Source organism: Musca domestica, unplaced genomic scaffold, assembly GCF_030504385.1.
Source record: "Musca domestica strain aabys unplaced genomic scaffold, Musca_domestica.polishedcontigs.V.1.1 21, whole genome shotgun sequence".
NCBI lineage: Eukaryota > Metazoa > Arthropoda > Insecta > Diptera > Muscidae > Musca > Musca domestica.
This window is the reverse complement of record NW_026712258.1, coordinates 8,788,329-8,815,150: the sequence shown is the minus strand read 5'-3', so window position 1 is coordinate 8,815,150 and position 26,822 is coordinate 8,788,329. Positions and strand designations below refer to the sequence as shown.

General features: G+C 35.3%; 1 protein-coding gene across 1 annotated transcript in view; it reads right to left on the bottom strand.

The window, feature by feature from the left end:
• The window catches only part of LOC101892813 (uncharacterized), a 30,988-nt gene extending 12,122 nt beyond the window's left edge, over positions 1-18,866 (bottom strand). Inside the window, exons 1-2 of the mRNA XM_020038483.2 lie at positions 18,734-18,866; positions 16,210-18,267 (exon numbers count right to left, since the gene is read on the bottom strand). Of these exons, the coding sequence (XP_019894042.1) occupies positions 16,210-17,005 (796 nt within the window). The 5' untranslated portion in view covers positions 17,006-18,267; positions 18,734-18,866. The remainder of the gene's footprint in view (positions 1-16,209; positions 18,268-18,733) is intronic.
• Between the last annotated feature and the right edge of the window lie 7,956 nt (positions 18,867-26,822).

Sequence of the window (26,822 nt, the reverse complement as noted above, 5' to 3'; positions counted from 1 at the left end):
TTAATGGAGAACTCCCAATTTGAACTTCACTGCTGAAAACAGTAAATAGCAGGTTAGGAAATGTGGAGGCAGTTTTATGTGAGAAACAAATTTATTTCCTCCTGGTAAATTATAATAATGTCATTTAATTTATTCGTAGTTCATTTTATCCTAATGTAAATTTTTCCTCTTTTCTCATTATTTTATACGAGTTTTTTTTTTAAGGAGTGGCTTTGGATTGTCTGGTTTCAGTTTAATTGGATCAAAAATTACTTAATTATTTTGTGACATTTCATTTTTATATAATTACGTACATTATAAACCAGAGCATCTGATGATAAATTGGCTATTATAATAGAATCCCCCATGTTCATGCATGCATATATATTGGTATCTCAGGCTCAAAAGCTGAAATGTTAATGTCAAATATTTGCAGCTGCACATTTTTTCAAATAACCCAAATTTGCCACCTTGTTTGCATTCGATTAACTTGGCTCAACTCCACTTTTTTGTTCACAGCGTCAAAATCCAGTTATTGTTCGATGCCGCACAGTGAAATAGGCCACTCATGCATGTCTCTAATGAATATGAGTTTTCTTTATGCCGGGTGCCCGTATGTTGCATAGCCTTTTTTCAAAAGGCTAACATACTTTGTTATGCCGTTCAAAATCGCATCAATATTTTAACAAATCGATGTTTTGTTATTGCATGTAGGCGATGTTTTTTTATGCTGCGGAATGTCTATCCATAGGTCTGATCGATCTGGTTGGTGGCCACTTAAATTTACATTTTCACATTTTGCGTTCATAACAAGAATACTAGTTATTCTGGCGTTACTTCATCCCAAAGAGATTTCATCAACAACAACTTGCATAACTGCAGAAAATAACCGGAGCACACATGTACCAATGTACGATAGAAATATATGTAGATTTGAAAACTTGTTTGAAAGAATGCCAGAATATTTTGGTTTGTAGATCTCCAAAGTCAGTTAACCATTCACATCCTCTTGGTTGGATTGCGTCAGTGCGATGCAACATTTGGTCTAGAGCTTATTTGTTTATGAGAATATCAAACCTAAATGGGTTAATAGATTTGCAAATTGAAGGGGTGATAATCCATTAAATAAGACAAATATAAACTTTTAAGAAGTAAACTATATATATGAACCTTTATTTACTGTAACATATTTTATTTGTTAAAAATTTAGACTAGGTAATGAAAATAAATTTTGGGAGATCCCAAAATTTAAATATTTAATATATTCGACAGTAAATATCCTAACATACGAAACTTCTTCCTCCCAATTGACTGCACCGAATATAGAATAAATGTGTAAGAAACTTTGGAATCTTGCAGATATGAAAAGTTTAGGAAGTAGCAGCCTATGGAGACATTAGAAAGGAATAAATAAATATTAAGTATTAGAGGCTCCATGGGTCAACTTTTATGGAAATACCTAACAAAAAATTATATTCACCACATCGATTTGCTTTTTAATGGAACCATATGCCATGAAAGGTCCATGTTCTGGTATATCCCTTATAAGTAGATAACCCAAATTCAAAGTAAATTTTAGTTCTGATAGTGTAAACGACATTTTTGAGAAAAATACAAATGCATGCTGAGAAAACTAAAGGTTAGGCGGTGGATACGAACCAACAATTTTTGAGATCCAGGTAATAATTTCATATTTTCAGAGAATTTATCTAAATATATAGACAGTTAATCTCTAAAAAATATAAATGTTTGTCACTACATTTTCTCTACAATAATCTTTAAATTTTTGGCATATAGGTGATTTTAAACGTTTTTCTACGTCATCTAATTTTCAAGATATCCGAATAAAAACTTTAAATTTGCGGATTTTCTAGATATTGTATAAATATGTCGATAACATAAAAAATAAAAATGCATTGATAAAAAAGTATACCAAGTTCGAGAAAATTCTGTTGGAAAATGTAGCTAAACTCATCAAACTATCGAATAACTGGAGGTACTGTTATATGGAGGCTATGCGAAGGGTGGACCTGTATAAGAATTTTCTATCAGTGGAGGTAGTATCCATTACGAACGCTAAATACCAAATTAGATACAATTCCGGTGTAAGGAGTAACAAAAATAATAAAAATAGCGAATATCTGGAGGTACAGTTATATAGGGGCTGTACCCATTTTCAATACCTAACGACTTGCAGACAAGAAATACATCTAAGTAAACTTTGATCAAACTACTACAAAGCTACGTTGGAAAGCCAAAGACGGACATGGCTAAATCGATATAGAATCTTATGCCGATCAAGAGTAGAGGGGTCTAAAATGCTTCCATAGTACGGTAGAGGGCATAATAAGAATATTTTGCGTTTTGCTTTAGAAAGTAAGAATTTGTTCCACCGGATGGGGACTGTCGGGTCGTATGTAAGACTCATACTTTTCGCCGCTAATAAAATCCAATCTCTTCCCAGCTTTTATTACCGGGTCAAATATTACAGAGTCTCTAATCTTTGAACAATAATCATTTTAGTTTTTTAACCTAATTATTAAACTATCTTATTCGGACCATTAGATTTGTCCTGCTTCCAAAAGATCTTTGCATTTTTTTTTAAATTTGAAAAATACTCTACCCTAATCAAGTGTGAGGAGATGACTTTCGAAATCCCTCACAACAGCTTTTGGACCGACTTAACTCAATACTTGTTTCATAAAAATTTCAATTTCTGTGCAACGCCACACGACTCTCGTATTTTACATATTATTGTTACTGTAAACGCTGTCGATGGAAACAATCGCGATGAAGATGATACGATACATCTCAAATTGTGTTGGAAAGGGAGGGGAAGAAGTGAAGAATTATGTGATGTTACACTGCATCAGCTATCAGTGTAGAAAAAAAAACTACCTCAAACAAGCAACTACCGCCATACACGCCATCAGACCTGTAAGCGTTAAACAACTGAGTTGTTGTTGTTATTGTTGTTTTGATAGTTCTCTAACTTGATTTTGGCCGCTGTTGGAGCTGTTTCGTTGTGTTTTTTTTTTTTTTGTCATGGTCAAGTGGTTATGAAATTGTATTGCACTTCTGGTTTGCCTTCTTCTTCATTTTATTCAACGCTGTAATTTACAGGCCACAACAGTTTCCATGGAATCGATCGATCTATTTTACATACAGATTGGTGATAATTTATCAATTAGCATTTCCAATATAACTGGGTTACATGTTGTTTTCCTATGGCATCCATCAGCTACACATTGAAACAAGGTGTTGTATATAATTTCATACTGGCGATGATATCAAAGTCAACAGGTTTGATGGCATCATGTTGCCATCGTCATTTCTACGCTCAAGTAGAAACAACGGGGTTTCTAAAATGAGCCAATGAGACAATCATTCGAATTTATTTTGTAATAAATTCCAGTTAATTTTTTTAGGGGAAAATACCCAGTATAATGGGAATGGTGTACTGAATATATCTCGAATATGTATTGATTAATATCAAAAATTTTTATCCGTATTATTTGTAAATTCGAATTTCTGTTTCTATATAAATTTTTTTGTTTCATAATTGTCTAATTTCAGCATGAATTACAATTATATTTGTGTAACGCGAATTAATGTTCTCGTCTTAAGGCTCGTCTTAAGAAATTTAAGTTTTAAACTCCACAAAAGATAAAAAATCTTGATCAGCATATAATTCTATATCGACTTAGCGATGTCCGTCTGTCTGTGGAAATCACTCTAGTTTCCAAACGAAAGGAAGTAGGTCGATAAAATTTTACTTAGATGTGTGTTAGGTCTGCTGGACTGTTGGTATTGAAAATGGGCTATATAGGTTTTGGTATAGCCACATATAACTGTACCGACAAATTTAAGGGTTTTAGGGCGTTTTAGTCACAATTTTAAACCAAATTTTCTGCATGTAAGAAACATCCTTGCATAGAACTGTCAATATAGGCATATGTATAGGTACCTCCAGAAATTCGGTATTTAAAGTTCTTAATGGGTACTACATCCTATAACAGAAAGTTGGACGTACAGATCCACGTCTTTCGTATATCCTCCATAAAACGGTACCTCCCAATATTCGGTATTTTAATGATTTTCGATGTCCACCGGAATTGCTTAAAATTTCGTATTGTGAGTTCGTAATGGGTGCTACAGCCTATGACCAAAAATTTTCTATTCAAGTCCTCGTCTTTGTATGGGTTCCAATATAACGGTAACTCCATATATTCGGAATTTTTAAAATTATATCAGTATTTTTCAATTATTTTTTATTTATTTTTTATTTTTTTAATTTGCAAAGTCCATCCAACTGGTAGATTATATTTACAGTTCGACCGAACATACTGCTTTTTACATGTTTAACTATAACTTGTAATACGAGCGGGGAGCGACCATTGGCTGTTATGACAGCCTACACCATCACCAAGGCCGGCGCTTGAGTTCTGATGGCCAACCGAAGGTGCACATTTCAGCTGACCTTTTTGGCAAGTAAACACGATTACACTATTACACTATCCCGATTGAATTCAATGACGAATAACTTTTTTTTCTGGAAAATTCTCACCAAAATGTTTTTGTACGCTTGTAAACAATATAATGAACTGTCACTGGAATAATTTTAACAGCTGTCGGACGAGTGGCTTAGAAATGACAGCAGTCTGAAATTGGTTTCAGTTTTCCATCTAACCCTGTATATTCCTATTATTTTATATAGAGATCTACGACAATGGACGACGTAATTCCTATGGGTTTGATGAGAGGAGAAACCACACTGGCATATTGGCGGCGATGAATAGGGGACAGCAGGAGAGCCGTCAGTCAGTAAGTGATATATAAATGTGTTATGGATCAGGTATTCCTGATTGTCACTTAAAGACGTTCGCAATATGTTTTTGTGCGCTTTCACTGTAAACGTGATCTTTCAAAACTGAAACAACGGGCCAGCTATGCGGACTGGGTCAGTTAATTTTCCTATATAGTTTACTAGTATTTGCAACTCTAAATGTTCATCTAGGTCCTGCGCTTGAAACATCTGGCTCGAATAAAAAATCTTATAACTGTTTCTAATATTTGTACCGGGGTTTCTCTTCTCATGGTAGTGGGCATTAAAAATGTATTTTATCCCGACCGCACTCATGGCTGTCTTTATACACTCTTAATAAAATTACTGCATCCACAGCAATAGCCAAAATTTAGGACCGCTACCTTAATAACTGTATCGCAATTTCGCGTTCTAAGCTATTCACATAATCTCTCACAATCAATGCTAAAATCTAACTGATTGCCTAACAAAAATTTTATTATGGCTCTTAAACTTAAAATAAGGCAACGTTTTCATGGTGGGTTCCAAAAATTTTAGTTTCCTACAATCTAACTCACCAAACCGAAAACGTTCATTGACACAAAGTTGTATTTAGCTGCCTGACTTGACAGTGTTTTTATAAGAAACAAAAAAAAAACGCTTTTAATAATCGGCGAATAGCAGAATGTGGAACAAAATTAAAAAAGAAAAACCAGTTTGAGTTGGTATTTGCAGAGCCCAAACCCAAATCATTGGCGGCACATAACATTTATATAGTTTATAACCCAGTACTGCATATAAATAGAATAGACATACATATTATGTATGTGTGTGTAGACGAAATATGTAAATCCACCTGTGAGAAAGAATTTATGATCCAGAAAGACTGGCAGTCCCAGAAACCAAGACTCACATGCTTTTTGTGTTTTCTTTGCGTCTCTTTTATCGGCCAGATTGCTGACGCTGTTCTTTTCTGTGCGATGTGGTGTCTGTCCCTGTGCGGTGTGGTGGAATGGAAAACGAAGAGAACAAACAAGCAGCAGCAACAACCAGAATAAGGTTACATAGCAGTTTGTTGTCAATTTTTGCCACAAATGTTGCCATTTGCCATACTTCTTATGGCAAAAGAAACAAAAATGTAACAATACGCCATTTAATTTGAGCCAAACAACTGGCTGGCTCGCTCGCCTTTTGTTGACTCAGAGTCAAGAGTCAGTCATTGGTCGTATGAAGAACACATTATGGAGCAATTATTAAATATTTATACTGGAAATATTTTCCAAGACTGACAATGCTAGCCCATGGTATGCAACTCACAATACTCAAGTATTTGTTGTGTGCGACTCTGTAGATTTGACCACATGGGGGATAGAGCTAAATATTTTACTTAGGTAGGAAACTTGGCCATGTTTCATTTCACCTACAGCCATCATCAGTAATACAGTTCAGTTTTTCCTTTTGATAATAATATTAACGATTTAAAATTAAAATTAGATTTCCAAATACGGTCGTCAACGTCAACCTTAATCTTGAAAACCAAAACTCACAAGACCCACAAATAAACAAGCATACGTTTCATTGTCTCATGAATAAGTAATAGGCTAGGCATTTCTTTTTCTGTTTTCTGTTGAAGTTTTCAGTTGCCAGCTTAAGTTGAAAGCGCTGGCGTGAGTGTGCTTAGCTTTCTCACTTAATATTAGGAGAAAAAAAAAAACAAAAACTACTAAAAATAAATAGTCGACATTTTATGTGTCTTTGCCCAAGAGGCTAGACGATCAGCCAGCCCGCCAACTAACCAGTCCCACCAGTCGTAGCACCCTTATTTTTCGAGGTCTCGTGAAATTTCAACAATCACCAGAAAACCAATAAAACAAAACACACACGGATATGGCAAAAGTATTTGAGTTTGGAAACTTTCTCACGCGTCTGCGCCACTGCTAATAAATACACGGGCATTCATATGGTGGATTTTATAGATGTGGTCTCTAGTCGAGATGGCGTTGTCATGCCACAGTGCCGGAGGGTATTTAGTAGCTGCAGCGAGTGCTGATGGATTTCGCATGTGGATTCGTACGAGCTAAGTAACATTTGACATGAACCTTCTTCTTTTCCTGTGGCAACATGAATGCCATCTGCCATGCACCCAGCACGTCATGTGCCTGAGGCCAGAGCCAAGAAAACATTGTGTGGTGTTTGTTTCTCATTTTCTCTCACCAATATTGTCGATGTCAGTGGTGGCATCACAAAAAAGAAACAAAAACATAGAAACGTTTACCAAAATTTACTCTTATGTCAAAGGATTATGCACACCAGAGAATGTTGTCTGTTATTTGCAACAAATCAATGATGATTTGGAATTGAATACGCTTCAGCCTTGCCAAGCCAAGGTGAAAATAAGTAATCAAATTTCATGGCAAGGCTAATTAAATTGTAATTAGCCAAGAAGAAATCACCTGCCAACAATGAGGCAAAAAAAAAATCAATTTGTGAAAGTCTATTCAAATCAGTTGAAAGCCAATAAATAACTGTTTCGCGTGTATTATTGGGTCTATTTGCATTACTACACGTTATGCCCTTCAGGAACGTACACAGAAATACCCATCGAACCAATATTGGGAGCCCAACTAATCCTAAGCTTTATGGAATTAACCTCTTCAAAATGACGGCTTGGGCGAAAACCGTTTCAATGTAATGGAGTGATCCATCCACCGGTATTTCTGACTGATGACCAACTTTGCACATCACAGGTTTTCATCAAAATTTAATCTAATTGGTAGGTCCAAACGTTCCATTCTTGCTATTACTTATCTATAAAGATACATCGTAGTATTTTTTCAACATATTCCATATTCCACAACATATTCCACTTTTGCGCTCCATTAGATTACAAAAAGAGCTTCCAACATAACATGAGACCTATAAATTGGTGTTTTACGAAGCGTATTTAAAAAATAATACTAAAGAGAACTCATAACAAAGATGTGCAGGCATATGGGAGCAATGGACATACATATGTATGGTTTTATGTAAGCACCTATCTTGCGGTCTATCTAACAGTTGTCTTAGCACCGGGCGAATATAATGCATTTACCAACGCCCCCACAAAAGAGAGTACCATTTAGCTCGCACGCATTTGGACGTGGTCACTTGCCAAACTCTTGCCATTCTATCGGTCAGAGACACGGTTGATAATGCAACTCCACATTCGAGCAACAATCTCTTCCCACGATTTGTATTTAAACCACAGCCACCGCGATGCATCCACGAAGAGGCCGACACCATCCGCAAAGCTAAATCCGAGGACCTAGGGGCACCTGGCACCCGCGGTACCAGAATATAGCTCGGATCATGCTTCGTAGCATCGTTACTACCCATTGAACAATGGGGGCAATGAACACTTGTAATGCTAAAGCGGGAGGTATAGCCGAAATAGGGAATTTTTTAAAAAAGAGAGTATGAACATGTCCACATCCTTTAAAATCGCTAATAAGAAAAATTGATTTTGAATCCAACACCCTTTTTGGGGGACTGAAAGATATATATTCCAATAATTGCTCCTGACTTATGTATGATAAATTTTTCATCTTTGTGGTGGTGGTTTTAGAAGTTTGGACGAAATCGAATACATACTTATATATTGAAAAAAACCAAAGAGGAGAAGCATTTTTTGAAAGCCAGTATTCTTGCATTGAAATAGAAACTAGTGGTCAAAATGGTCTTGCCAAAAAAAAAAAAAAAAAAAAAAAAAACATAAACGAACATTCCACAGATGTATCTCTTCTAAAAGACTCCAGAAATGATTTCAAATCTGATAGTATTGAAGAATGTCGACCAAAAAAAAAAAATAAAAAAAACATACAAAAACAAAAAAAAACCTGGCCACATGCAATATAATTTGACAAAACATGTCAAAACAAATAATGACCGAAGCACAGGAAATGTTGGCAAAAAGTACAGAAGTTGGTATAACGAGAGGGAGGCAAATAAACAAAATTTCGATTTTGTCCTTGCAAAAATTTGCATTCAAAATCTTAGACGATTTGTTTGGTTTTCATATATATAATATTTGCTACAAACTCTGCCAAAAAGACATATATATATAATTTTTTTTTTCATTATATACATATTTTTGGATTTTTTTTTGTAATTCAAAATGTTGTTTTATTTTCTATTCAAAAAACGTCTGTGCAGTGTACATTTTACTGCCTCTGTATGGACATTTACATTCCAGGCAATGTTATTTATGTCAACTCAACAACAACAAAAAATCTAAAACTTAATTACGAAGTTTCACAAAAATTTTAATGGTTCGCTTTAATGATGCTCCAAGCAAGCAACAAAAAACAACAACGACAACAACAACGAAACGCGAAAACAAATCTCGATTTGTATTCAAATGATTTAAAAATACAACACAAAAAATTTGACTCGAGTATGAATACATTTCAGATTCCATTGAATATAAACATTCCAATAGATGACAAGTGATGGGCCTCACCTTAAAAACACCAACACACACACACATATAAATATTCAAAAAAAAAAAAAAAAAAACAAAGATGAAACTTAAAACAAAAACAACATTGATGCGTGAATGATTTAAGCTTGGCCTGTTCATACAACAACAATTATTGACACCTTTTATTTTAGCCGAGAAAATATCTAAAATATTGCCATTAAGTCGTGATAAATGGCTGGTGACAACAAAAACGATTTGAGTTTAGAAATTTGTTTGGAGTGCTTGGGTGCATCTTTATTGCACACTTTTATACTCTCCACCACAGTATGGAGGGCATACTTAGTTTGTCATTCCGTTTGTAACACCTCGAAATATTTTATACATTAAATATTTTAGACCTTATAAGGTATATATTCTTAATAATCACTAAATGCAGTTGATTTAGCGATGCCCGTCCGTCTGTGGAAATCAGTCTAGCTTCCGAACGAAATTAAGAAGTTTGATAAAATTTTACTCAGATATGTTAGGTCTGCAGGCATTGAAAATGTACTATATAGATCCACGTTTTGGTATAGCCTAGGTTTTCGGTTGTTTTTGTCACAATTTTAACCAGAATTTGCTGTAAATTGGCAGTTTGTGTCCCCAGTATATTGGAAACACTTTGCATAAAAATGTCAATATAGATCCATATAATTGTACCTGCAGATTTAAGGTTTTTAGTGTTTTAATCACAATTTCAAATAGCTTTGCTATAAATTTAGAATATGGATTCCCAGTATGTATGATATATCCTTACACATAATATATATCCTTACATATAACAGTACCTCCAGATATTCGTTATTTTGATGATTTATGTCACAGTTTTCACCGGAATTGTACAAAATTTGGTATTTGGAGTTTGAGAGAAAAAATTTCCTGTACCGATCTACGCCTTCGTATGGTCCCCAAGTAACCCCCTATATTCGTTTTAGTTAAATTTTTCAACAGAATTGTCGCCATCGTGGTATTTGGAGTTCGTAATTGCCACCACCTTCTCTTCCAGATATTTAGCTGTAGAGGTCCACTTTTATGTATAACTCCACTAATGCCAGATATTCGGAATTTTTTTAAACTATAACGTCATATTTTTTCGTGTTAGTTTCATTTTGCAAGTTTCTTCTAAATGTTGGAGGATACAAAAAGTTCAGCCCGACCAAGGTTAACTGTTTGTTTACTTGTTTATATATCGGTTTACCCTGAAATTTGTCCTCAATAAAATAAGTTCCAGAAATAGATTTGTCTTCCATTTTGTTTATTTTATTACATGTTTAAGAGACAGAAAAAAAGGAAAACAACACATTGGGCGTGCTTTGGTGAAGGGTGAAACCCCCCCTCTGCTGAGAGATTGCCTTTAATATGTCTGATGAATAAATTACGTTTAGTTCCCTTCATACGACAACACCCAATGTATACATTCATATGTACGTATATATCGTTGCAATACTAATATTTGAACATTCACTCAAAACAAATATGGTTTGTTTATCATTCCGATGTGGAAATCTCAAAAGCGAAATGTTTTAAATTTGTTAATACAATGAATTTCTTGGTAAATGTTGACTGCCATCACCATCATTTAATCAAAGCCAATTGGTCAATCAGTCCGACTTAATCTCATCTAGATTGCTGGCTATAACGTAAGCATATAAGCTATACAAAATAGATCGATAAAATTATCAATCTGATGATTGTGGCCATCAGATAACATTGAAATGCTAATTCGTATTGTAAACACCTCTTACATTTACCTCGCTGAGGCATTTCGGAATAAAATCGAACCGCATTCAAACAAGTTGATCGCTGATGAATGAAACAACAAATGTTGTGCGACTTCAGGTTGCCTCACAAGTGGAGCGGACCTGGAATATTGTCAAAGTGTTTTGTTGTTAAAGAAAAGACACACACCATCACACAATGGACTCTAGTATTTTTTCTTCAGTCTCACGAATGCCATTTGTGGGACAATGTTTTGAGTTATTACAAACATACTCAATCCTCAAAGACCCGCACTCATGTTCATTCTTTATGGAGTTGTGGAAACCTGTTTCAATCGATGGTCTAAACTAAGGAAAAAACGAAAGAAAGAAAGAAAACCATTGATAGTTACTTTACCTGTGATTAGACGTTGTGGTCGTCGCATATTTTAGCCAAACTGGCTGGCTGCGACGTCAACAACAAACACAACAAGACTGGACATAAAGCCATAATTCCATGTATATTTTTAACCATATTCCATGGTGACATATAAACGCACTCTCACACACACACGCACACGGGCATACTCCCCATGCCATACATATTGACAAATACGACCAATCCTACCATTGCGGAATGAGGGAAACGAGTTAAGCTATTTCGAACGGAAGCGTTACACATTTAAAGACGGTGACTGCCAAAAATGTAGAATGAAACGAAACGCAACTAACAAAAAAACACCGACTAATGCCCAGATTTAGATGTAGTTTTAAGTAGTTATGTATACTTGTTCATTTGCCCATTTTTTCTCCATTTCTTTCCTTGCTTTCATGTCCGACTGACCAGTGTAGAAAGTTTTGTGAACTGAACGACCATTACCACAAATTTGTGAACTTAAGTAATTACCAAGTCGATGGCAGAAATAACAATTCGCCATATACGTTAATACATTTTCATTCTTTGTGACAGTACCACACCACAATATTATGACGATGTTTACGAATTTAATTATGACGAAGATTTTACTCATCGGACAATTATTCGTTTTGTAATTATATTTTTGTTATCGAGTTTAAGGTCTACAGAGAAGAGGCCCTAGGATATGAGTCAATGACGAATCTCGTTTAAACTCATCTTAAAAATGTTAAATTTGCCACTTACATATATGTGGTGGCCTTGTAAATACAATACATAAAAAGCATGTTATTGAGGTCAAAAACTATCGTTATCTTATCGTTATATCGTCGTGGAAAAGTATTATGGAATATAGTGTTCTTTGGATTACTTGGGGCCCAATGCCGAAAATAATTGTACATCTGTTTAATGAGAGCGTCAATTAAATCAAGTGCCCTAATTGGTTATGCAAACATTTGCAAATTCCGTTATATAAGGCTAACCGTAAAGTACCCAAAGTGTAAACAGCAGCTAATTTGGTAGAAATTTGGGGCCGAAACATAGAACCCGAAATATCAAATAGCAGCTAATTTAATTCTAAACCTTCAAAATACCGAAAAGCAGGGCTACCATTATATGGATCTAAACCAAAAAGTGGACCACTTTTCCATTTCCTAGAAATATAATCAATGCCTGGATGGATCTCGATAATATATATTTAGAGGTTTTAAAAACGGATTGCCAAATTTAAAAACGTTACACATGACGGAGGGAATATAAAAATAAAATTACACAGATTTGTTTAATGCTAGATATAAGACTTGTCTGTCTAGAATTATTCCCAAAGATGACAATTACAGGGTGAAATGAAAAAATTGCAACCAATTTCGGACTACTGTCATTTCTAAGCCACTCGTCCGACAGCTGTTAAAACTATTCCTGTGACAGCTCATTATATTGTTTACAAGCGTACAAAAGCATTTTCCATTGCTTGCGAGCTGAACATATCGCAATATTCCATTCGGCAGAGCCATTTGAAATTCCAAAAAATTCAAGAACTTACACCGCAACAGAAAGTGTCCAGTTTGTAAATGTGCCCCTTCGGTTCGCCACCATCACCGGCCATGCTGATGGTGTGGGCCGCCATAATCGAACGTGGCATCAGAATAAATGTCGTATATTATCGCGGAAATATTCTGGAGGGCCTTGGGCAAGTACTCAGCACGCGCCACCCAAGAATGATTACACAATGAGGTTCCTCGCTTCATTTCCAGCGCACAATGGCCAGCAAAATCTCCGGATACTAATCCTTTGGACGATTGTGTTTGGAGTATTTTGGAATGCAAGGCTGGCACTAAAGAATACCAAAGCAAGCGCTTCGCCGGAAATGGGTCAAAATACCGCAGAGCAACATTCGGGCAGCGTGTGACGGTTTTATTGGCCGTTTGAAGGCCATAATTCGTGCCAAAGGTGATCAATTCGAACAAATCTAAACTAATTCCTAAATTTGATGTTATTTCTGACATTTTTGGCTTTCATTCAATGAAATTAAAAAAAAAAAAATGTAAAAATGATGGCGTTTGACTTTGTTGCAGTTCTTTTTTTATCTCAATTAACGTTTTATGTCGCCACGTCGAGAGAAATAGTTTTGAAAGGACAAATCACATCTCTCAACTTTTCAGGGCGGATAAAATCTCAAAATGGAAATGTTGTGGTTTAATGGCTATTTGGTCCAATGTGTTATTGATGGTTTTGGTTCAATTGGTTTCATATCGACACTTAAAGCTTTTCGTCATAATTTTTTAAGGTTTCATCTTTGATGCCAAATTTGGCAGTGATTCGTCAAAACTCATAACCCAGAAGATATGTCAACTAACATTCCAAATGCACAGTAATTTAACACAATGTCGTCTATAACATTTTAAAGAAAAATGCCAACACTGTTCTGTGAAATGTTATTAGAAAATGAATATAAATAGAATTCTTAAGTAATTTTTTTGTAAAATACAACTGCAATAAAAAAGTAAATAAATCTTCTCTGGCATATTAACGGTTTACTATCTGTCTTACGTAAACATTTATGACTACTTCAATAAAATATGCAACAAAGGCATGATTCTAGACTTGCGAATTGTTTTTCATTTAAATTATACAAAATCGTTGCTCATATTACTGACCTGGTCGTGTGCACATAATTTTAAAATCAGCGCGAAGTTGTTGAAATGTAAAAGCAAATAATTGCAATTGGGTCACTGAGAAATATTGAGTATGTGTTTTTATACATATATATAGAAACAGCTGTATTTTTACCAAATAAATTCAAATTTGTAAGTTAGCATTGAAGTGTGTGAGACAACGAAAATCCTAAAAAAAATATTTTTATGTTTTTATTAGAACAGTGCTGACGTTTATTTGTTGGGATATCGTATTTTGTTCTTTCAATATGGCCAGAATTAAACTCATTTTTTTCGGTTTTTAAATTTCTTTATTATTTATACCTCTACCATAGTATGGAGGGTATATTAAGTTTTTCATTCCGTTTGTAATACCTCGATATATAAATGGAAGACCCACAAAGTATATATAAATTCTTGATCAGAAAAAATCTATCTATCTCTTCGTCTGTGGAATTGACTCTAGTTCCCGAAAGGAATGAAGTAGGTTGATAAAATTTGACATAGATGTGTGCTAGGTCTGCAGGTTGTTTTAGTCAAAGTTTGGCAGACTATTTTCCCATTATATAAGAAACATACTTGTATAGAACTGTCTATACAGGTCTAAGTTTAGGTATAGTTTCGGCATTTTGATGATTAGGGGTAACACAAATACTACGAATGTTTGAAATTTGGAAGTTGAAGTTTTCGTTCAGCCCCCATATAACGATGCCTCCCTACATTCGGTATTTTTACGATTTTAGCAGTATTTTACAACGGAGATTTTTTTAAATTTGCAAATTCCTTCCAAATGGGTATTCAAAGTTCGGTCCAGCCAAACTTACTGCTTTTTTAATGTTTGAAAAACATACATATATTGTAAATTTCGATCATATGTTAACTTTTAATGTTGTTTTAAAAACCTAATACATATAGTCCCAGCTATTAAATCGCGTAAATCGGAGAAAAGTGACAATGTTGACCAAATGGTAAGGCATGAAAGAGTATTATTTAGGAAAATACCATCAATCCTCATCAGTGTTCTTGCTTGGTTGTCCTTAGAGTTATATAAAATCAATGGAAGTTGTGGCTGGAAGAACTTTTTATGCCAAAGTGACGATCGTCAATAAGAGAGAAAACCGAGAAACAAAGTTCACTTGGCGAACTGATCGTCATCTTCCTCCTCTAAAATATAAAAGTACAAACAACAATATCTAGATTGGACATGGAAAGCCTGGCTATTTAAAAATAATATTATTATTTTACGTATTAATTTTTAGTTCTTTTTCTCGAACTTTCTCTGTGCTCAAGATAGGAGAACATAACATGACGTTAAGTTGGAACTTTTCACAGTCCTTATACTAAACTCAACTAAGCGACATTTTTTTGAAAAAAATATATTTGTTTAAATCCTTTGTTAAAAGACTAGTTTAGTTTTATTGGAATAAATTCTCATACAATTTTGTTTCACCGCCGACCATATACATAATAGTATTATTTCATTAAAGGTTATTTACAATTATAAATTTGTTTTTTTAGAAATAAAGAAAAATAACTTTTTTGTACAAGTTGTTCTTTAAACGTTAAACATATACTTCTAAAAGCCAACTTGAACAATAAACTACCAAAATAGAAATTCACCAAAACGGTGTTATTCTTCCAAAAATTAATAAAATACAATCGACTTTTTTCTTCCAGGAAGTTAGAAAAACAGAAATTTCATACGATTTGTGTATTTCAAATCAAAACATAGGAAATACACATAAACTACAGACACTCACACGCATTCACCCAACTACAAATATTATTATTATTGCTGTCAATCTCTGAAATTATGTCATATCCACTTCAGTTCAAGTGCTTTATTCAGACCCATAATGATTTTGCGAATCTAAAAATACCCCCATGTGTGAGCGAACGAGTCAGTATGACTCACTACGAACAGCTCATATCTGCAATATCTGCATGTCTTTACAGGTTTACTGTATGCGATGAATAGCGTTAACAAAAGCACTGAAAATAGCTGTCAATTTCAATTTAATAATCTTTTTTTTTTTTTTTCATTGCATCTATGTTCAATCGAACAAATTCGAAATTATTTGGCAATGCGAGCGAGAGTGGGAAAACAAAAGACTTAAGACACAAACCTATGCACACACAAAAATACATATTCATGTACTTACAATTCTTGACAGATGTATAGCCCTCGGCGGCACTGCTCGTGGTATCGCCGCCATTCATTAGGTGACCATTCGATTGCCGTCCAACACTGTTCAGGGTGGTGATGCTTCCCGCCCGGGATCTCCATCCAGCGTGGCTGGCTGACGATGACGGTACATGATGATGGTGATGATGATTGCCATTCGAGAGGCCCACACTGGTCAAGTCGCCATTCGATTTGCTGGCCATCATATTGCTTTTGAGTGTCCCATAAACACTGCTGCCTGCACCGCCGCCTGTACTGCCCGTCTCCAGTTGGCGAGCATACGAATTGTCGGCATAGGCATGGAAACAGCATCTGACTAGAGCATTTGCAGCTGCCTCGCGCTTGCAAATGAACACATGACATTCCAGGACTTTGATGCCGGTGGTGCGACGCAGAATTGCTGCGAAAATCGGTGGATGTTGGGCACGCGGCATGCGTGCAAATGGTGAGTCGAGCGGAAGAAATTTCGGTTCAGGGTTTGAGTTGCCACGTTCGGGTATGAGGACCTGCCGAACTGCGGCGCAGTAATGCAACGACTCTATGGGAAAGAAACGGGTGATTTCCTTGAGATTTTCATCGACATTTTCCAATAGAATTCCATTCGACCATACGCTGAGCCACGAGTCAATGCCTTTGGCCCCGACTGCACCCTCCGAGGGGTAAAGACTGCGTAATGGTTCCTGAATACCCTGCAGACCATCCTTGCTTTGGCGCGGCACTGCGCTACCCAAATAGAGTACACGGCACCGGCAAATTGGGGTTGAGTCACCCATTTTAATGGCGGAGCTTAGTGTCTCCCGTGGTTGGATATGAATAATGTGGGTCCGTCCCTTTTAATTCGGTGGAAACAAATGGTTAGCGAAATAATTCACTTCCTTGAGAACACGTTTTCAATGAAATGTCGATGCCACCAATACCAGCTCACATTCACAAACACGCATGGACAGCAAAGATGAAGAATGTGAACAAGAATTACAAACAGCAAAACAACTACAAGAAATATCCGCACAAGAGTGTGGCGTAGAATAGAGCGTTTTAGTCGCTGTCTTTGTATTCGCTGGCTTAGAAATGTGACAAGACTTCGTATGAATAACGTGATAATAAAGCGGGTAACGCAACGTCAAAGCGGCGGAATGTTCAGAAGTGGAAAAAATCCAAACAAAAGAAACAAATCAAGCGACGAAACAACCGACAGACAGACTCTTAGGCAGACAGACTGTTGGTATCTCAACGTCTTTCTGTTTTGGTATTCTATGTATGTGTTCTATCGTCGTAGTCGTCGTGGTCGTCGTCGTTGTTGTCGTAGATGTTAGCTGATTCTGTAATTGCTATTGTTGTTGTTGGTGTTTTTGTTTTTGCCGCTGCTGTTTGTTAAGTAAATATTGCTGTTGCTGCCACTGCCGTTGTTAGTTGGTTGGGTTGGCAAAAAGGTTGTATTTCAGGTTTAGACGCTGTAGAATTTCTAGGTTTCTTCGAGAAACTCTTTTTTCTTCGGAATTCTTTTATTTTTTCTTCAATCTCCGCTATTGTACTGCGCGGTGTTCACTGCCCGTTCGTTGTTCTTGTTCTCAGCTCTGTTCGGTGTTGTTGCAATTGTTTATTCTCGTCGTCGTAGGCTAATGTATTCGTTTAAGATTTCAGATACTAGTTTAATTATGATATTCTTATTCTTCTTAGTCGTACTGTTGTTTTTACACTTATTTTTGTTGTATCTTCTCGTTGTTCTTGTTTTGTTTTTTTCTTCTTCTATCTAAATGATATTTTAATTTCAATCAATTGTGGGTATTACACAGATTTTTGTATCGGACCTGGGATCAAATTGCAAAATAAATCAAATGGCGTAAAGGAATTTTGATATTTCTTCATCATATTGTTGTTGTTGTTGGTTTAACGTTAGCGGCTGTGCCTGTTATTGGTTTTGGTGAATTTTTAATTTTTTTATTTTTTGAATTTCTTTCTCAAACAATTTGTGGAATTTTTATATTTTCTTCTTTCTTTTTTATTGTGCTTGTGGATGGAAGTTTTAACGATTTCTCTTCGAAAACAACAAAATTTATTTTTATTCGTAAAATCGTAAAAGATTTTTATTTAAATTTGCACTTTTCACTTTGTTAATCACATCACATCGTCGTCACCAACTCGCATACCAATGCAGAGCATTCCTACACGGACAGGGGTACACACGCACACACGTCCAAATGCAACACACTCTTACCGTGCATATACGTATGTATGTATGAACGCGACGACACGGGTATATGAGACTTTGAAAAGTTCACAGCCGACCGTCAGAGCGACCGATAGTTAGAAAGACACACACCGATTCGTTGGAGGAATGGATAGAATAAATAACAAATGTTTGCTTGCTTATCCGCTCGGATGGATTGATGGTGTGTGTGTGTGGTGCATGTGTATGGGTAAAGTTGAAAAAATGTCAGTTCACTTGTATGTGTGTGATGCGAACAGAGGAGGAGAAAAAATCAAAGTAAAAAATTACACACTGAAACGCGGAGCCCGCTTAATCCACATCCGTACGATCGTTGTTGACGCGGCGCAGGTTCACTCAAGAATAGCTCAACGTGTGTTTTTCCTCAAGTAAATTCGCTGATGTAGCTGTTGTCTAGACGTTCGGCCTAAACTCGACTGAGTTGTTTTACCACTTTTTACAGGTTTGGCATTTCGTATACACGTAGACGCGCACATACTTGATTCCATGGCTCTCATGCCATTCGCTCATTTACTCTTGTTGGCCGTCTTTAAGGAATTGAGCCAGAGCGAGAGTGAGCGTGAGAATTTCTTAGTCTCTTCGTTGCACAGGTGAGAATTTCCGTGAGACAAAGAGTCGATTTGTGCTTTACCTGAATTCGGAGATCCACTGGTTTAAACAAGCACAACAGGTAGTTTGTTGTCCGATAACACCACTCAGGTTATTAAGGGTGTATTGAATTTGGATTACCAGCTGGGATTGCTGAATTTTCGGTTAATTGGTATGCCACTCATTGGATGTGTTTCCCAAATCGAATTTTGCTTTAAAAGGAATTCCCAAAAAAGTACTGTGTACATGGTCAACGGTTGATTATACGGTGCAAAATGCAGACATTCCACAGTACGGTTCGTATAGGTGGTTATGTTAATTGTTTCAGCTCATTATTCCTCCCATTTATGGTTCTTCAACGACCGGTCTAAATGTCAATACTTTGAAGGCTCTTATTCAATCGCACTATATATACTATTTTATAACCTCAACCATAATTCGTTCCAATAGATCGTGTTAGGTCTCTTTAGAACCCAAAATCTACAATTTGTTCAGTGTCACAATTTTTTCAGTCAAAAGTTCGTATTTAAAAAAGATCGTACTAAATTTGCAGACTTTCAAAGTTTTATGTATAACAATGTACCCACATCCAATTTTTTGACCAGAACTATTTCAACGTCTCCATATGTAAACCCTAAAAACCAATAGTGACCTAAATATGAAATTTGAACAACAGACACCTCAATATAAAATTCCCGGATTCCAGCTCTATACATTCATTCAATACCAAATTTAGTACTTAAATGTCAAATTTCAGAAATTACCATTCAGTACTTTTTGTACAATTTTCAAAACCAAATCTCAATCACTTTATGTGCACCCAATACAAAATTGTACTAAAAAATCTCAATACCAGCATTTCAACGAAAACGGAAATGTATCAAATTTAGTACAGCCATTACACCTTGTACTTGATGTAAGGAGGTGGTCTTGTTTTCCCCAAATTCCAAACTTAATACTATTTATTACTTTTAAGTACATATTTCCAAATCCCTCGCCAGGTATCAATCAAACCTCACAAAAGCTGGACCTAATTACAAATTGTAGAACTTCAACCCACATGCCAAATTTAGTCCCATTTAGTATTTGTTAATACGTATTTCCAAGACCACCGCCAAATCTCAACCCTACGCACTTACAGTGATCTTAATGACAAATTTAAAATTTTACGTAATTCGAGATTTAGTACCTTTCCTACGCTTGCTGAACGCATTTCCAAACCCATATTTTTATCTTAACCCTGGCCACCAGCATAGATCCCAGTACCAACATTTTAAATGTCCAGATCAATCCGTTGAAGCAAAACCAAATTGTACCAAATTTAGTACGGTTGAACACCAAATGTCAAGATTTTAGTTGTATCCGTTCACAAAATACCAAAAGGTGCGAAATTAAGTGATTTTAGTACTTTCAATACACTTCCAGTCCGAATTTCCATATACATATGTTTGTGTGTGTAGAAGAATACGATTGTCTTCAAATTTCTCAGTATTTTTATCAATACAAGATCTGATAGGAAGGTGGAATATAGCGGACCATTCCTTCTAATATCTCCCCTACAAGGGGTCAAAATTGGGAATAACTAGAACGCCCATGAAATGTGAAATAATCATCACGACAACATTTTTATACTATCGACCATAGTATGAAGTTTGTCATTCAGCTTGTAAAATCACGAAATTTATTTTTAGACGATGTCCGTCCGTTATTATGTTATTTTTCGACGGAATTGTTAAAAATATGGCAGCACATATAACGTTTCCCCCTGATTTTCAGATATTAATATTAATTTTAAAGCCATTGTGTCAACCGATTTTTATACCATCCACCATAGTATGGAGGGTATATTAAGTTTGTCATTCCGTTTGTAACTCTATGAAATATACAATTTAGACCCCACAAAGTATATATATTCTTGATCAGCATAAAATTTTATGTCGATTTAACGATGTCCGTCCGTCTGGGGAAATCACTCTAGATTCCGAACGAAATGAAGCAGGTTAATAAAAATTTAGTCAAATGTGTTTTATGTCTGCAGGACTGGGTCATGTAGGTCCATGTCTTCGAATAGCCCCCATATAGCATTACCTCCCGATATTCGGTATTTTGATGACTTTAGCGACATTATTTTCCGGAATTGTTTTAAATTTGGTACTTGAAGTTCGTAATGGATACTACGGCCTATGACAGAAAATTATCTGTGCAGGTTCACGTCTTCGTATAGCCCCCATATAACAGTACCTCCCGATATTCGGTATTTTGATGATTTTAGCTACATTACAAATAGATTTTTTTTTCAAGTTTCGCATTTGAATATTATAATAGCTTATGGCAAGAGTTGTCTATGCAGGTCCACGTTCTCGTATAGACCCTAATATACGGCTACATTCAGTATTTTTAAGATTTTTACAGAATTTTTAAGGGATTTTATTTTTTTTTTTAATTTCAAAATTTGTTCCAAAAGGGTGGAGGGTATTTAAAGTTCTTCTTGGTCGAGCAGCTTTTTTATTTGTTTTTTTTTTTTGCAAAAAAATTGATGATTTTTCTTTTATACTTCGCAAATTAGTAGTAAGAGTTCGACGTTATATTTATTTCCTTCAGTATCTCCATAATAAATTGTCAACATTTTGAAAATTAAATAAATGTTATATTTGGCTGAGGGGTATACATATATCTTCAAGAGATCAATTGGAGTTTTTCTTTGATTATTCTTTCTGAATCAATTAAAGATTTTCTCATTTTACCCTTAAAGTCTCCCTAATCGCGGGAATAATCGACAATACATTTTGTGTAGGGTATTCCATTGAAATAAATTACTCTCCAAACATTGTACATACTCCACTCCATTTGAACATGCATTGGTCTGTTCTATTTACTGCACTTGGAATGTGGATTTGCTGACCCACGTCAGACATGTACACCGCTTCAATGTGAATGCCTTTGGAATGCATTCAACAATGTAAATTATTGGATTTGTATAAATCGCAATAAATAAATGCAACAATTAATTCTCCGCGCAAATCGAAAAGAACAACAACGTGTTTAGCACATTCCAGTTATGTTTTATTTTTTGTTTCGTCATTTGCCGTTGGCTGTGGAATCACTAGGAGGTAGCGAAAACAATTTATAGATCAGAGTAAACAATATTATCTGCTCACAAACGTACATAAATATATGACATTCAATTGTATTCATGAAGCGGAATGTTTGTACCTATGTATATGCATGTATGCATACAAATATTTTTAATAATTAAAAATTAAATATTTAAGGAAGTAGTGTGGTCAGCAACATAAATTCTGATGAAAAGTACATCAATATGTTAAATAAAACTTCTTTATGATATTGTCAAAATACACAGCTATTTAAAACAAATTAACATAGACTTATGACAGGTGCGAAAATGGACAAGTTAGCTCGCTCATTATTCTTACCTTTCCAATAAAGTTGGCAAGTTCACCATTTGGGACGAATTTGGCAATTTTCAAAAAATAAAATCTGTTAAAATCTTTAAAATACCGAATATAGCCGTTATATTGGGGTCTATACGACGTGGACCCACATAGGCATTGTTGTCATAAGCCATTACCATATTCAATTTCGAAACTTGATATAACCGGTGAATAATGTAGCTAAAATCATCAAAATATCGTATATAGGGAGGTACCGTTATATCAGAGCTATACGAAGACCTGGACCTGCATAGACAATTTTCTGTCACAGACTGTAGCTTCCATTACGAACTTCAAATACGACATCTCAAACAATCAAATTGTCAAAATACCGAATTTAAGGAGATACCGTTATATGGGGCCCGTACGAAGACTTGGACCTGCATAGGCAATTTTCTGTCACAGACTATAGTTCCCATTACGAACTCTAAATACGTAATTTGAAACTACTACGGTGAATAATGTCGCCAAAATCATCAAAATACCGAATATTGGGGGTACCGTTATATGGGGGCTATACGAATACGTGGACTTGCACAGACAATTTTCTGTCTCAGGCTGTAGTATCTATTTCGAACTTCAAATGCCAAATTTGAAACAATTCCGGTGAATAATGTTGCTAAAATCATCAAAATTCCCAATATCGGGAGGTACCGTTATATGGGGCTATATGAAAACGTGGACCTACACGGATCATTTACGAACTTAACCTGCCTACTGGCAAAATAAACATGTGTGTAAAATTTTAGCCTTCTATCTCAATTCGCTCGAAAGATAGCGTGATTACAACAGACAGGCACACAGACGGACAGACAGACAGACGCACACACAGACAGACGGACAGACACACAGACAGACAGACAGACACACAGACGGACATGGCTAAATCGTCTTAGAATTTTACGCTGATCAAGAATATATATACTTTGTTGGGTCTAAGATCATTATTTCGATGAGTTACAAACGGAATGACAAAATGAATATACCCTCCATGGTATAGTGGAGGGCATAAAAATTATAAACAAATGTAGGCTGGTTTGGAAGTAGTTACGATATCCAACAAATAGCTAAATTAAAAATTTAATCAACCCAAAGACCCGAAAATATTTATGCGTATAAACTTCCCATCATAGACACTCAATTTTGTAAGAGTTATGTACCAAACAAGTAAAAAGCAGTAAGTTCGGCCGGGCCGAACTTTCGGCTCCACCATTTGGAACGAATTATAAAATTGTCAAAAAAAATCCATTAAAAATTCTCTTAAAATCTTTAAAATATCTAATATCGGAAGGTGCCGATATATGTTGGGATATACGGTATTGTGGACCTATATAGGCAATTACCTTTCAGGGGTTAAAGTGCTCACAAAGAACTCCTTGTGTGGATTTTCAGACAATACCATAGGAAAATATGGCTAAAATCATCAAAATGCCGAATATCGGGGGTACCGTTATATTGGGGATATACGATATCGTTAACCTATATATGTCAGGGGGTAAACTGTTCACACAGAACCACTTGGGTACAATTTCAGACAATTCCGTTGAAAAATGTAACAAAAACATCAAAATACGGAATATCGGGGGTACCGTTATATAGGGGGCTAACGATATCGTAGACCAATATAGATAATTCTCTTCCAAGGGATAAAGTACTCACAATGAACTCCTCATGTGGAATTTCAGTCAATTCCATTGAAAAATGTGGCTGAAATCATCAATATACCGAATATCGGGGGTACCGTTATATGGGGGCTATACGATATCGTGGACCCATATAGATAATTCTCTTCCAAGGGATAAAGTACCCACAGGGAACGTCTTGTGTGGATTTTCAGACCATTACATTGGAAAATGGAATATATATCCCCCATATAACGGTACCCCCCGATATTCGGTATTTTGATGATTTTAGCCACATTTTTTAATGGAATTGTCTGAAATTCCATAGAAGGGGTTCCTCGTGAGTACTTTACCCCCTAAAGGAGAATGTTTATATAGGTCCATGATATCGTGTAGCCCACATATAACAGTACCCCCCGATATTCGGTATTTTTTTTATTTTAGCCACATTTTTCAATGGAATTGTCTGAAATTCCACACAAGGAGTTCCTTGTGAGTAATTTAGCCCCTAAAAGAGAATTGTTTACATAGGTCTACGATATCGTATAGCCCCCATATAACGGTACCTCCCGACATTCGGTATTTTGATGATTTTGGCGACATTATTCACCGGAATCGTTTCAAATTTGGTATTTAAAGTTCGTAATGGATACTACAGCCAGAAAATTGTCTGTACAGGTGCACGTCTTCGTATAGCCCCCATATAACGGTACCTCCCTTTTTCGTTATTTTGATGATTTTGGCGACATTATTCACCGGAATTGTTTCAAATTTTGGTGTTTGAAGTTCGAAATGGATACTACAGCCTTAGCGATGTTTGTCAATAGAATGTACAATTATTTTAAAATTCGATTCCATTGAACTTTTTTCGATTTTTTCCCGATTTGAGAATTTTTGCAATGAAATTTTTTTTCGTGATTTTTTAGCGATTTTGAAAAAGTAATTATCTTTTAACTTTGGTGTGACCGCGTTAAATTATTTCGATATCATCTATTCCGTTTCGCCACCACATAATTCGGTACTACACTACCCGCAATCAATTCCAATTCTCAATAAATCAAGTCGATTAAATAAATAGGTATTAATATTCGAATTCAAAAATAAAATATAAAAAACACTACAAATGTACATTAGAAAATAGTAAGTAAAAATGGAAAAAAAATCATGCAAAATAAAACATTACTATTGTACATTTCAAAAGTCAAAATGAAAATGTTAATATATCACATTTTACGCGATTTTTTGGATTTTATCCCTTTCGGCCAGGAGACAATTCCGAATTTGTATGAATCGTTAAAATCAGTCCAGCGTTTCTTAAGTTATAAGCATGATAGAAGAATACAGGTAGTGGCATCAACACAGCTGCTGGGACAATGAACTGTCAAAACGATTTTGAAATTGAAAATGTTGAATGAAAAATTATTAAAATTCGTAAAAACAGCTGAAAAATGCATATTATAACAACCTCCGATTTGTGTCGTATAAAAAAACATTTAAAAATCTACTTATGTTTGACAAAACATTTTCAAAATATTGACATATCAATGTTCTCAAGCGTTGATGCATTTACCTATATTCTTCTACCATGGTTATAAGCGTAGTAACTTACCCAACTTTCTTTTATATATATAGATGGATAAATATGTGGATAAAGATGGTATTGTTTACAAGAGGTAAGTCAGATGATTCCTAAAAGAGCCCTAATTTTCATCCGTTTCCCAATAGAAGAGGAACCAAAGAATTAAATATATTTTTCTCCACTGATAAAAAAAAAGTTGTTTTTATAAAACAGTCATAATGCGATGAAGGTTTACCATTTTGCAACGAAAAAAAATAACGTTATCCCAAATAAAATGTCAACACTGTTCTAAAGTATGTTTAACAAAAAACATAAAAGCAACCACAGCATTATCCAATTTTATTGGCCTTATATGAAATTATTACTGAAGATTGGTCTTATATAAAATTAGAAAATAGAACATTTGATTCCATTGTACGGAGTATATTATAGTGGCTTAAAATTAAAAAAAAAAAAAACGTTGTATTTCTTTGACTGTTTGTATAAGGTCTAGTTGCCGTAATTTAGTGTTGGATAATATATTCATACATATAGTATGCATAAGTAATTTCTTTTATTCTAAACGTTGTACTTGACAAAATAAAAAGGGCTTTTGTTTATTGAAGACGACATATCTCAATAAACAACAACAACTCAAGTGTCCGTCATTATTTGCACTAGTAATTATAATATGTATTGGGTACTCGTTACCATGTTCCAGTGGGCAACTGTGGCGAAAACCGCAAGTATGCCAACAAACTGCTCCCAAGTACTCGCCCAACTTAAATTACGTCGATCTCTTGAAACGGCGAATACAGGCATATAGACCCACTGACTGACAACCGCGACAAAGCAACGGCGTACGAAACGAAAACGTTTACAACAAATAGTGCCAGTCTTTGTTGGTTTTCAACCAAAATGGCAGAATCGATTGGAATGGAATGTTGCTTTAATGGCCACCAACAATAACAACTGTAAACAGTGGTTTTATTTAATTTTGGTTTTATTTGTCGAGACCAAACAAATAGAAGTTGAGGTTAACTTAAAATGATTAGGGTGTAGTTAAGGCGTTTCTTTTTTAAGAAATATAGACAAGTAATAAACGCAGATTTTTAGTTTTAAACAATTTTGACAATGTTTTTT